Here is a 13,057-nt window from a genome sequence, read left to right on the forward strand (position 1 = left end):
TAGAGATCTTGAAGAGCATCTTCAGCGTTAGAAGAGGCACAACCTTGAGATGTCAGCGAACGCATTGCATCAGCAAAACGGCCATCTTGTGCTAGTTTACGGCATCGTCGAATGTTCGATTTCTTCACCGATGCAGGATCCAAACTTGGGTTCGAGGAGGTTGCCTCTGAAACAGCTTCTTGCCAGAGATCTAGCAATTCACCATTCTGCCATCGGTGTAGACGAGAAGAAATTAGAGACTTGATAACGTAACGTTTTTTTCGACCTCCTCTTTGCGGGACTCGCAGAACACATTTCGCAAACATAGCTAAACGGACAAAGCCCCAAAGATCAGATTTGTAACCATGACAAAGTTCTGTAGACAACACTTTGGCAAATAGTGGTCGTACAGAACGCGGCACGTGAGAGATGGTAAAGACTGGGAGTGCGAAGATTTCCTCCATAACAGCATTGAAGATATGTGATTGGTTATCACCTACAGTTGATACAATGTCGCTTTGAAAAGATAAGTCAGCAGCAGCCTTGAGACCCGTCATAACCAAATTGGTAGTCACCGCTGCTGGTGTGTCCAAAATTGATGTTTGATCAGGTATATAAGAACTGGCTGACTGTGACTGCAGCGCGGTTGGTAAAGACTTAGAGTGGCATTCACTGTGACCAGAATTGACAGCACCATCATCTTGTAAAAAGCTTGAAAGTCCCGGATCAATCATGGTTCCGCCACAACGTGGTCGGCCAGGACCCATTGTTCTACGGCAATTAGCCCACCGTTGATGATATGCGAATCCACACGTTGAACAGATACGACGGTTGTGTTCCTTCAGGAAAAGAATTGGCGGAAAATCGTGACGACTGACGTGGTTGCTGTTGAGGTGTTGGAATAGAGCTGCAACATCACGGCAGGTAGACATACATAGGGGGCACGTGCTCTTCCCAGCCGTAGAATTCGTCCTAGCATTGTTGGCTTCCGAAGACTCCTCCTCAGGGCGTTGAGATAAAGGATTGACATCATCTGGTGGTTCGTCATCATTTTCATCCGGGACTTCAGAAGCAGAGACCGTGGCAGTGCTCATATTGTGTACACGTTGTTCGCTCGAATGAAGAATCAAAGTAAATGGCACAGAAGAAGCTATTATATTCGAAGAAATGTCCAAAAAGAAAAACCAGTGATAGCCACCAACGGTTCAAACAGAACCAGACGAAGGAGAAGATTGAACACTCCACAGTAGACCACAGGCCTTTAGAAACAGTGCTTGCAAGTAACTGTAACCAGATGAGTGGTAAAACGCCACAGAAAGGGAAGGAAACAACAGAAGTCGCAAACGTGTGGCAGACGCCATATATATATATATATATATATATATATATATATATATATATGTATGTGTGTGTGTATGTATGTATGTATATATATATATATATATATATATATATATATATATATATATATATATATATGTATATGCGGAAGAGTCTTCCGACACCTCTGACATCTCTTCCGACATTTCTGACCACTCTTGTGACATCTCCTCCGAAAATAAAGAAACGAAGCAGAATCTCTTCTGTTTCTTCAGAAGAGGCAGAAGAGAATAAAGAAACGCGCCCTTACTAGTAGTAGTTTTGTCGCGATTGAACGCCTGCTCAATAGTCTGATTAATGGCAACTCCAAAAATGGATTCAAAGACATGGAACTGAAATTGACCCACTTTTCAGTGCTTACCTTGCAGAGGGCTTGGATTGTGGCAGAAGTTTCTTGTCACACCAGTAATAACTCAAATATCAAGATAGTTGACGCGTTCGTTTAAAAAAAAACTACAGAAACATTTCTCGTATTGTCTGTAGATGGAGAATCCAGTCACTGTTTCTGGTGGCACGGATAAACTTCAGCAATGTAGAAATCATGTCAAGGTACTGCAAAAAATGACATAGTGGGATACTTTACAAGTTGAGCGAGATATTTTCAAACTCGTTGTAAAGCAACTGGAAACTCGGCTCATGGAGCAGTGGAGATGCTTCGGGTATTGCTGGAGATCGGATTTTCTTGACTAAGTTCTTAAAATCCGCTATAACCCAGTGGCGTAGCCAGCGCTTCAAAAAAGGGGTTTCCTACCAGTTCGAGGCATAATTCTCAATATTAATTTATTCTTGAACTGGATCTGACAGTATATCTAAAATCTGCATGGCAAAAATGCTAATTACTTCATCTAAGTCAATTTTCATACATAATATACATGCATCATGGCCAGCCACTCAGTCTGTCCTGTTTCATAGTGGAGAATAGATAAGTCTTCAAACGGCGGAGTACACTTATATTTCTCTCACACTCACAACTTGTCACTGGCAAAGTGCAAAGTAGTCGAAGCATGCATGGATGTTCGGATAGAGGGAAGCATTGGTCTTCACCAGAGGTTTAGACAGTGATTTGGCCGTAATTGGTCGCTTACTGATGCCCACTTGGTACGGTAGAGTACTACCTGCTCTTCACAAGTAGATGTGCTTGGTAGGTCATCTTTGTAGAGGTCGAATGCCTCTAGGGCATAGACTGTTGAACTTGATGGTGATGCAATCAGCATAGATGGAATAGTCCCCATTCCAAGAACTGCCTGTTTTGGGTTTCACTGAATCGATCCTCCATATTAGGCCGTCTAGAAAAGGAATGGTGATGGTAACTTTGTAATACTGTTGTGGGCAGTCTGTAATGTTGGGTCTGTTTGCTTGACGACCACATCATCTTGGTAGCTTAGGCTTTTCACCAACCCTCCTTGCAATATCTAGAGCAAATTGGTAACGTTGGTTATGCCAATTATCGACTTTCCTTCGAACTTTGACAATGGTCAAAACTGTTCTGATTTCCCCATAGGCCTTCACAATGTCTTGATTACGGCTCTGCAACGCTATTGTAAGTCCTTTTATGTACGCAAATCCTTTCTTCACTGCAGTCACTGCCGGAATAGACTCAAATTTTGTAATGGACGTCAAAAGCGTTTCAGCAGACCGAGTTGTTTCAGTATTCCAACTGCGAGTCTCATTAGAATAATTTCTTCTAGTGTTGCTACTGTATTATCGTAAAGCTCTGAAATTACTTCTAATGGTTCCACGCGCTATGTAGGACTCTAGCTTTGCTAGTCGTTTGGTGGAGTTATCAAAGAAATCTTACAGCTCTCTCATAGTTCCCATCATGTTTTAACTGACTTGACATTGCAAGCCGCAACAGCACACGAATTGAGTATATGGGAAGCAAAGTGCACACAAGTGCCGTAGGATATTTAGCCTTTATCTTTGCGGCAGCTCCTTGAATACGTCCAGCCATATTGCCTGCTCCATCATAGCCCTGACCACGTATATTGTTCATATCCAGACCATAGCTCTCCACTGCCTTAGTGATCAAATTTTATATAGCAAGGCTTCTTGTGCCTTTATCACATTCAATAAAACCCATGAAATTTTTCTGATCGTATCACACTGGCCAACAAAACGAAGAACTAATGGCAGCTGCTCTTTGGTCGCAGAGTCAGCAACCTCATCAGCTCAAACTGAAAAGAATTTGGCATCTAATACATTTTTGACAATCTTCTGCCGTATCCAATCTCTAGTGCAGCATATTAATTTATTCTGAATTTGTGGGATGTGTACTTAGCGTTCTTGCAGGCTGTTTGAAGGTGCTTTTCAAGAACTCTGTCACCACTTTCAACAAGAAATTTTAGTAATGACAGGAAGTTCCCTGGATTGATCCAGCCTTCGTCTCCACATAAGACTGACTTCCTGTGGCCCCTTATATTTCCACAGAAGATAATTGTTTTTAATATAGATTTCAATTTCTCACTATTTTCTTTGACTCTGAGAGCAGCTTGGAAACAACCTGTAGATCTACGGCGGGTCCAGAACGTTTCAAACGACCTTCAAATGCAGCTGCATCTAACAATGCATTCTTGTGAAGCTGATGACTTGATGTTGTTGAAGTGTAAGCCTTACACGCGTAGTTAGTCATTGGAAGGTCAACAAGTTGCCCAGGCGCCTTCTAGTTTTTCTTCTAAATAGCACACATGCTGTACAGAAGCAACCCTCATGCATCTTAGAAAAAGATAGCCATGGATAATCTGTAAACCAAGACAGTTGAAACGACCGCTTTTTCCCGTACTCTTGCTTGTGTCCCAGGCATTCAGCAATATCCAAAGCTTGTCCTCATCACACACACATCTTCAAAAGTTTATCGTTGTTATATTGCCTTAGGTCATCTTTTGCCGGAGGACTTTCGAACTCGTTACTGGCAATCTCCTCAGATGCCGGAACGTGACAAGAACATCCGGAAGTCATTTCCCCACGCTTTAGCCTTGAAATCTTGGGTTCAGGAGCCTCACAGTTAGTGTCCTGCGAGTTATCAATTCATCTTTCGGTTCTATTGATTGTTTTAGACCGTGACCACTAACTTCACATCCGAACAGGCGCTTTAGCGACGTTTGCCTCTTAGACATTTTGCAGACACGTGTATAGCGAAACACGTGATAGCCTCGGTGTGCGGTGAGCATCATGCAGAGCGGCAAGGTATTAACCTGCTAACGAAATAACGACCCAGAAGTACATATGTACACATCCGTGTTCGAGATAAAAGATTTGTAGGCCTTTCAACAAACATTTCAAAACAGTCGATAATAACTCCCACTTTTCTCCAAACGAGGACAGGAAACATTTCGGCATAGTCTTTCTCAGAATGTCTCTATCAGGCCACAAAATTAGTGGCTGTAACTCAGCATCTAAGATTGTCAGCCAACGTGACAGTATTCTGGAAATGGTTGAACGACAGACATCAAACCGGTAACACAGGTCTTCATTAGATAAGTTCAATCTTAGTTTGATCAATACGACCATAAACTCTTGGAATCTTGACAGTTTAGTGCGCATGTCTTGTGGTGTAACATAATCAAACACTGCTTTCAAAACTTTTGAAATTTGGGAGACCAGTGTAATGCTGAATGAACCCATCAGTTGACGACTGCATTGAATCTTCTGTGAAGGAGAAAGCCGCTGAATGGTGTGTTTGAGACTGCTTATTGTCGAGTAAGCTACCGCCAACTCTTTTCGTAAGCCATCAATATGATCTGTAGGAAAATCATCTGCCTGCTCATTTTCCTCCTCATCGTATATTTCTGGTTCTAAATTCACACGACATGGCATCTGATCTGATGTCTTCTCCTGTCTTGCCAACCTCCTCTGGTACCTTTCAACACTCTTGGTTTTTTGACTTTCTTTGAATGACCCAATAATTGTGAGGGTAACCAATAATTGTGAGGGTAACCCGTCGGGGTTTGTGTCATCAAATAGGTCTGCTGGATTGCCTGTGACAAAGTGGCGGGAACAAATTCTTTCATTTTCAAGCTTGATGTTTGTCAAGTCCTGCCTAGAAACAGCTGCAAGAAATCCCTCTCTTTGAGCTTTACTTAGTTGGAATTCCCGTTCACTTCTCGTGGTTCGAATCACTGGTATACGGTAAAACGAGACGTCTTTGTCTCTCCCAGATCTATTTGAGCAGCCAACAACTATGCATAGGACCATTTTCCTAAGACACCTGAAGAGACACAATGATATCCATTAATTAAGTTAGTTTATAAGCTTTCTGTACACTCTGAGAATTATAGATAGTCTAGTTTGTACAGTCTCTAGCTGACTATTCTTGTATTTACATGTCTTTTTTAAGTCTAAGATGTTTGGTACTACACGTATTTGATAATAATAGCTACACATGTAATAATGATTAGAGACATAATAATATAAATAGAATAGCTATAGATCAGTCATCAAATAACGCAAACAAAAGCTCCGCTCTGTAAACTTTCCAGTGTATACGGAAAAGCAAACCATCTAACAAGCACGTAAGGGAGTCAGCTACGTACTTCCAAAGCGTCATTGTGCATTGATATATTACGCTAATTCTAGCGGTGTAGCTAGACGTGAAGCTAGTCACTAGATGCAGAAGTTAAGCATAGCGCTAGGTAGCGTGAAACTTCGTCCTCACAACGTCATCTTGGTAATAAACTTGATAGGTAGGCTGAGGTAGCGTGTTTTGTATTTGGCACCTATGCCGAATACAGCTGAATGTGATTAGAATGATATGGATTTTCATCTGATAGTATAAAATAAATGTGAAATTGTTGACAGTACTTTAATTGGTTGTGTTGGTTACACAGACACACATACACACACACACGCACACACACACACACACACACACACACGCGCGCGCGCGCGCGCGCGCACACACACCACTACCACCACCACACTCATCATATATACGTCTTCTCTTGACTGTACAGCATGCAGCTTCTCTCGTAGGTTCTAATTTAAATGGGCTTTGAAGAGATTAATTTCTGTTGCTACTTAATCGTTTCACTTCGACGGGCTGTTCTCATGCATGGCTTTCTCTAAAGGAAGGTCTTCATCTAGTTGTGGCTTCTCCGTAAGCTTGGTGTCTTGAAGAATCACGACTATTCTTTCCCGTATCAGGTCTTTTCGTACTGCACCTAATTCGTAATATTCAGATAAGTGATGTGATAAAGTCGTCACTGTCTCACCTTCATGTTGCAACCGCTGGTGAAATCGCGCTCTTCATAAATTATGTCTCTTTTTTAGAAAATGGTCTTCCTGTTTTCGGAGTACTACCAAAAAGACTTCTTCTCCTCTGCAGTCAATGTAACAGTTCCAAGAATATATATTTTTGGTTTGTCTCCTATCTCGTAGATGAGGGTAGAGATTTGGGTCTCTTCTTCTTTCTTATCGAAAGCTGTAGTCTCGCGGTTATCTACAACCGCTTCTTCCAGCGCGGCCATTCTTGCATGTGACTGGAAGAAGTCAAAGGATTTCACGCGGTTGGAAAGTTGCTGTTAATTGCCATGTTCCAGCCCTCCTGTCAATTGCCATGTTCCAGCCCTCCTGTCGTCATGTTCTAGCATCCCGTCACCATGTATCGTTAGAGCTTTGTCGATGAGGGATTGTGAATACGAACACAAACATACTTACAGACTATATGGGAACATTTATACCAACTAGCTATGCTAAAGCGTATGTTCTTGTTACACTTACCACTAACCGATGAAAGGAGAATTTGTGTGCAATGTGGTCAGTCGACTTCATTTGCCCAGGTTGCAGTAGATAAGTTATTTGAACAGACAATGAATCGGGATATCAAGACTAAATGTGGCATTGTTCGAATAAGCTTGTGCCCTGTTGCAGGTCAGAGATGGATTGTGAGGGCTCGTGGGAGAGCATCTATTGCTGGAGCGTGTAAGAATTTAGAATTAGCTTTTCCTTGTGCTCTATATGGAAGCCAGCATATGTCTGTAAGCAAAGTGCGTTAAAACTTGTTTTGTGCTCGATCCGCACTGTGCTAACATCTTCCTCCAACCAAGGATGCTCTTACGGATTATGTAGCTAGGCTATGCTTGTAAGCAGCAGTTTGGAGACGCGCCTTATTCTGCAGCCCTGGCATGTCCAAGTCCACATTCACATGGCTGGATTTTGAAGGAGGGTGAGAGTTATGTGGATTAGATGTCGCAGTTGCCATCACCAAGGGAACTATTAGAGTTTATTTCTTGTGCTTGTAAGTCTGTTGGCAGCTGCACAACTGCCAGATGCTCTTGCTTCAGAAATGGACTACCTTGTGCTGATTCCTTTGCTTGCCCTAACTATGCTAATCCCGTAACCTCTTCAGCGCAAGAAGATGATCATCATTGTTCATATCGAAAAACATCTTTACTGTTGGTTAATTTTGCGTGTGTGTGTGTGTGTGTGTGTGTGTGTGTGTGTGTGTGTGTGTGTGCGTGCGTGCGTACGTGCGTGCGTGTGTGTGTGTGTGTGTGTGTTTATGTTTGCGTGTGACCTGTTCTTGTATTGCTGGTTCAAGTTTGAATTTTTGAATTAGAATGTAAATGTAGAAAAGGATGGTCCCTGTGTGTTATTTAGTGTATATTGTTATTTGTGACTTTCCCTAGATAACATTTTGTGTTGTCGAGATCTGTAGTAGCCGTCATGGTGATAGTAACTAGATATAAGCATATTCTGTACCTGTTCCCAGCATTAAAATATTGAAAAACATGAAGGTGTTTTGAGCAAATGCTTGTAATTCGCCAGTGTTCGTTTGAGACAATAGCTGGATGATGTTTCATTTGCCTACAGATGTATGGTGTCTAGAATGGGTCTGCCGCGAGTCATTTATGTATGTCAACACGACAGGTATTGCTACAGTCACCAACTAAAGTCACCCAGGGGTTGTTGTTGTGGAGGAAGGTGCGTATTGCTATGGTAACCGTTGCGCTTACACTGAGTTCAGTAAGCCGCTCGTGCAGTCCTCCACATTTGGTCGAAGGCAATTAACATACGTCAATGGTGATCTAGAGGTGTGAACTGCAACGTACCAGCCTCAGATTGTTGGAAGAAGTAACGCAACTTGCAAATTCAGACTTGTCCCGGTATGGCACGCCGCTTGTTGCAAAATTCACGCTCATCATAGATGCGAAAGAGCAATCTTAGCTGTGGTTGAATCGCATATAGATTCACAACATGAGTGCATATATCCAAAACAGAATCACATATATTCACAACAGAATCGCATATATTATTCACAACTTAATCACATATATTCACAACAGAATCGCATATATTCAAAACCAAATCACATACCATATGTATATTCACAACAGATCGCATATATTCACAACCAAATCGCATATATTCAAAACCAAATCACATACCATATGTATATTCACAACAGAGCGCATATATTCACAACCAAATCGCATACATTCACAACAGAATCGCATATATTCATCCCATATATTTTGCCGAAATTGAACATATTCACGCAACAATCGAATATTGCAACGCTTGGCCTGCCCGTACACTAATATCATATAGAAAGACAGCCATATTGCAATTGACCATTCTTCGGGCAACATCAAGTATATTTAGTTCAAATGCACGATCTTCTTTGCATTCTTATTTTTTGCTGCCTTCGGAGAAATCTTGTAGGCCATTGAAGCAGGGTCATCAGGTCCAGACAGATCGTAGAATTGAACCGTGCATCGGACGTTTGCAAGATAGCCATTGCGAGACACCTGCAAGAAACAGTCACAAGATCACAATTGCGCATCCAGGAATTAAGGATAGAGGACAAAAATCGATGAGTGGCTGTGGATAATTAAGCTAAATTGCAAACAAACCTACAATGGTTTTAATGTTGCAAATGCTGAATGTTTTATCTCTCTTTCTCCCTATTCTAAATAATCTTGACGAGACTCTATCTTCGTGACTTCTATACTTTTACTAGTTTGTGGAAAATTGCATGCTGTGCATTGGTTTACTGCTTACTTATACTGTGTGCTTGACTGCTTTATTACTTGATTAATTGATCAAGGGGGCAAAGACATTACCTTAGAGTTATATTGGAGTCATATTTGTAAAAACCTACCAAAATGCAAGGAAATATCATACTGATCGACCTTAAACTTTTAATTGGTGTAGATGCTAGTCAGACGATTACTGCAATGATGAATGGACAAATGTCATTTTTCTGTAACCACCAGGTTTCCTTGGCAATGAGAACGAAGAATTGAAAACTAAACATTATCATTTTAGAATTTGGTGTAAAATGGCAAACTTTGGAATTCCAGATTTGGTGCGGTTTTTAACAATAGAAAATTGGCATGCTTCAAGTTCAAAGATCAAAATTCGAAAAATACCATTACAGCCCTAATAGCTATAGCAATGCGTTACTATCAGTATAAATGTTCAAATTTAATCAGTAATTACTATAATTGATCAATTGAGTTGCAACTAAAAGTGCATGGTACTCTATCAAATGGACCACAAGGACGTAGGGTGGCTTGGGCTAGACCAGGCTATAGCCCATCATTTGTAGGCGTGGTCATAAAAACTGTAAATACGTGTGAGGACCAAAGATGTTGATAGTATATACACTACCCTGTGTTTCCAGTCTGGATCTGGCACTGATTCTACCACATCAGTCAATTACAAGCTAATAAAAGCGGGCGTGTCCATAAAACAGGGCGTGTCCCGTAGCATAGTGAAGCTCTCTCATTTCTAGAGGTCATGCTACACCCCTCAAATGATGTTAAGTAGTGATTGGCCCCTTGCTCCAAAATCCTTTCCACGCCTGATAGTGAAAGGAAATGTCTGCATGCATTATCACAGGGATAAGCCATTCATTACCACTTCTCCTGGTAAACGGACGCAACTGCATGGCAGCCCCAGCTCTGAAAGACTTGGTGTAACAGTCACAGTAAACTAGAAATGACATACATCTACACAATTAAATTGACAACAAAAAAGTCTAAAATTTAATACAGAACCTCTTGTGTGGAATTTATCCATGTTATGGCGACTCCAGCTTTTCCTTCAAGAATTTTGTAAGTTGAGTTAGTTTGACCTGTAAGACAGGAGATCTGCATGTTAAGCATGCTGTCATGAATATCTTCAAAGTTAACTGCCATCAAACAAGAACACTGGAAAACTAAATCCAAGGTATTTGTCACGCCAAAAAGCAAATAGCATAACCTATGTATAACAAATTACAAAATGAAAAGTGCACTGCACGTGTAGCAATTGGATGTATTTTTCTTACTGATACATCACTTGGTGTGACTGTGTACTCGCTACTCAAGGTGCTGTACATCAAGCCGGTGTTCAGCAAATCCCAATCTATTGTAAATGACAGCGAGCCCTGTTGCCAAGAAATGAACTGAAACAAAGCAACTTGTGTTAACTATAATTGGAAACAATCCTACACTACACTGTTGCACTGTTGTGCTTTGCTCTTCTATGCAGCCTAGAATAAAGGCCGTTTTCAATAAACACCATCTTTCTCCAATAAACACCATCTTTCTCCAAGTCTTTCTTGCCCCTTCTTATACACAGAAGTATAGTTGCTGCACTTAGTATACGCGCGCGTTATCATAGTCTACATGTATATAGCGTAGCCAGACCTTAACCCCGCCCTCAACATTCCATCACCAAACTCTGCAAAGTTTTCATTCTCTGCCCGTTGGATATATGCTCAAAAGTAGAACGTTCAAATAGCCATCTGAAAATTTGTTTAAATGTTAGGAAATGCTATTAAAGCCTTGTCTTTAATTGTTGTGCATATGCATAGTGCTATCCTGAAAGCAATAAACACAAAGTTGTCTATTAATTAAAGAGCCAGTGATAGCATGACTGAACGCAATAACCTTTGCAACATCATCCCAAAAGCAGCATATGAAAAGAGATCGACCGATATTCAGCAAAATTGTAATAACATTAAGACTTGAGATTAATTTTAATATAAGTTCAGTAGATTCAAGCCCTGCTGTACACTTGCAGGTTTATATCACACTGTTGTTTACCATCATTGCGATGCTGCTAGTGCTTATAGCAAAAAGTGTATAACAGTAGTAGCTTGGTAGCTTTTTGGACTCAGGACAGATGGTCAGGCAAATTTGCCATTTGAATGAAAGAGGCTTTACTTGAGTTCAACATCTGGACAGTTTAGCAATTTTCTAATTTGAGTATCATACGTAGCTGTATTTGTTTGTATATAGTTCAATGCTTTCCTGTTTGAAAGATTTCACACATTCTGGAGAAAGCTGTAGTTTGTTGCCATGCTAGAAAATGCTAGCATTATTTGTTAATTAAAGAGGCCAGGAGCATTTGGCTTTATGAAGCTGGGAACATTCACTACAAAACTCACAAAAGGTGCTCCATAGTGTGTGAGCCTATCACACGTGATTGCTTTAGCCGATTGGCTAACTTTTTTCACTCGGTAGATTTACTATAGCTTATAACTCTTACATTGCTTCATGCTGGTCATCTATTGTTCACTGACCATTGCATTACTTGGAAAAGTGTATTCCAATAAATTATTTATCACTTACGGATAATGAGTAGTTGACTTTCTGAGGACAACCAGCTTGACCCATCATTTGCCATTTCTTTGCAGTTTCATTGTAGAATGTAGGAGAGGCAATTGCTAACCCTCCAGCATCAATAGAACTACCACTTGAAGGCATGACAAGAGGATCAATCCCAGACAGATGAATACGGGTCAAACCCTTACACAAACATTAAATAATTTACACGGTCAGCTACATTCAAGTTATTTTTCCTTACTAGACTATCGTAGTGAGGGTCAGCAAGCGTTTCTATCTCAACATACATACCAGCAACATTGGCAAATATTTTGTGGAACTCTTTGATCTGCAGTTACACACAACAATTAGCAATCAAAGTGTATGCATATTTACAAATTCTTGACAGATACAGCAGGGCACTGAAGCCAATGGACAGAGTTGCAATACAAAAAGAACGACAACACACACGTAAAATAAAAAGATATGTCAATTTCATCCACTTTTTCCGAACAGACTAAGTTACAATTTCTTACTAATGTATACAGCTACCACCCAAATAGCAAGCTTTGGACTATAATTCCCATTGACTTCAATGAATAAGGCTGGGCTTGTGCGTAATCAATGTTTAGGTTGTACTCTTCAGGATTAATATTACATGCCCAGTTCTGTTTTCAAAATATATGAAATCCTTTCACAAAATAGAAATGAGTTCTAATGACTGACTGTAATTACATGTTCATGTTTCATCTTTTTAGTTTCATTGATCCTCTCTTGCTGTTCTCTGAACGCCTCATGCCCACGTCTGTTTATCAACTTAATAGAGCATGATGCAGCTATACATCATGTGTGTAAATGCATACAGTATACATGCAGCGGAACTATATAGATAAGAAGATATCTATGAAGTAATGGACATGTTTAAGATATCCAAGAACAATTAATAAAGAAGTGACATTTTATAATACTAAGATTGAAACAAATTAGACAGTACCTCAAAAATAAATCCTCCGACTTCTGCCGGAGTTGGGCCTTCTTTGACAGCATCACTGCAATACAGGTATGCTGTTGCAAGCATGCTGCTTGTTAACAAGTTGTAGGTTGAATGGTACGAGTATCTCTAACAACAAAACATGTATATAGCAATGAATAGCAAATATATAAGA

General features: G+C 40.5%; 2 protein-coding genes across 2 annotated transcripts in view; both read right to left on the reverse strand.

The window, feature by feature from the left end:
* Positions 1 to 4,545: 4,545 nt before the first annotated feature.
* Positions 4,546 to 5,550, reverse strand: LOC134177568 (uncharacterized). Its single transcript, XM_062644345.1, has one exon. It carries the CDS (start codon positions 5,548 to 5,550, stop codon positions 4,546 to 4,548), a length of 1,005 nt encoding a protein of 334 aa, XP_062500329.1.
* A 3,217-nt stretch (positions 5,551 to 8,767) lies between these two features.
* LOC134177569 (uncharacterized) overlaps positions 8,768 to 13,057 on the reverse strand; it is a 9,834-nt gene continuing 5,544 nt past the window's right edge. The window contains exons 9-16 of the mRNA XM_062644346.1: positions 12,886 to 13,011; positions 12,154 to 12,240; positions 11,919 to 12,095; positions 10,631 to 10,747; positions 10,497 to 10,563; positions 10,359 to 10,435; positions 10,219 to 10,293; positions 8,768 to 9,104 (exon numbers count right to left, since the gene is read on the reverse strand). Coding sequence (XP_062500330.1) covers positions 8,955 to 9,104; positions 10,219 to 10,293; positions 10,359 to 10,435; positions 10,497 to 10,563; positions 10,631 to 10,747; positions 11,919 to 12,095; positions 12,154 to 12,240; positions 12,886 to 13,011 — 876 coding nt within the window. The 3' untranslated portion in view covers positions 8,768 to 8,954. The remainder of the gene's footprint in view (positions 9,105 to 10,218; positions 10,294 to 10,358; positions 10,436 to 10,496; positions 10,564 to 10,630; positions 10,748 to 11,918; positions 12,096 to 12,153; positions 12,241 to 12,885; positions 13,012 to 13,057) is intronic.

Source organism: Corticium candelabrum, chromosome 3, assembly GCF_963422355.1.
Source record: "Corticium candelabrum chromosome 3, ooCorCand1.1, whole genome shotgun sequence".
Lineage (NCBI taxonomy): Eukaryota > Metazoa > Porifera > Homoscleromorpha > Homosclerophorida > Plakinidae > Corticium > Corticium candelabrum.

Coding starts and splice junctions, on each gene's coding strand:
- LOC134177568 (XM_062644345.1), bottom strand. CDS start 5,550: ATGGTCCTATGCATAGTTGTTGGCTGCTCAAATAGATCTGGGAGAGAC.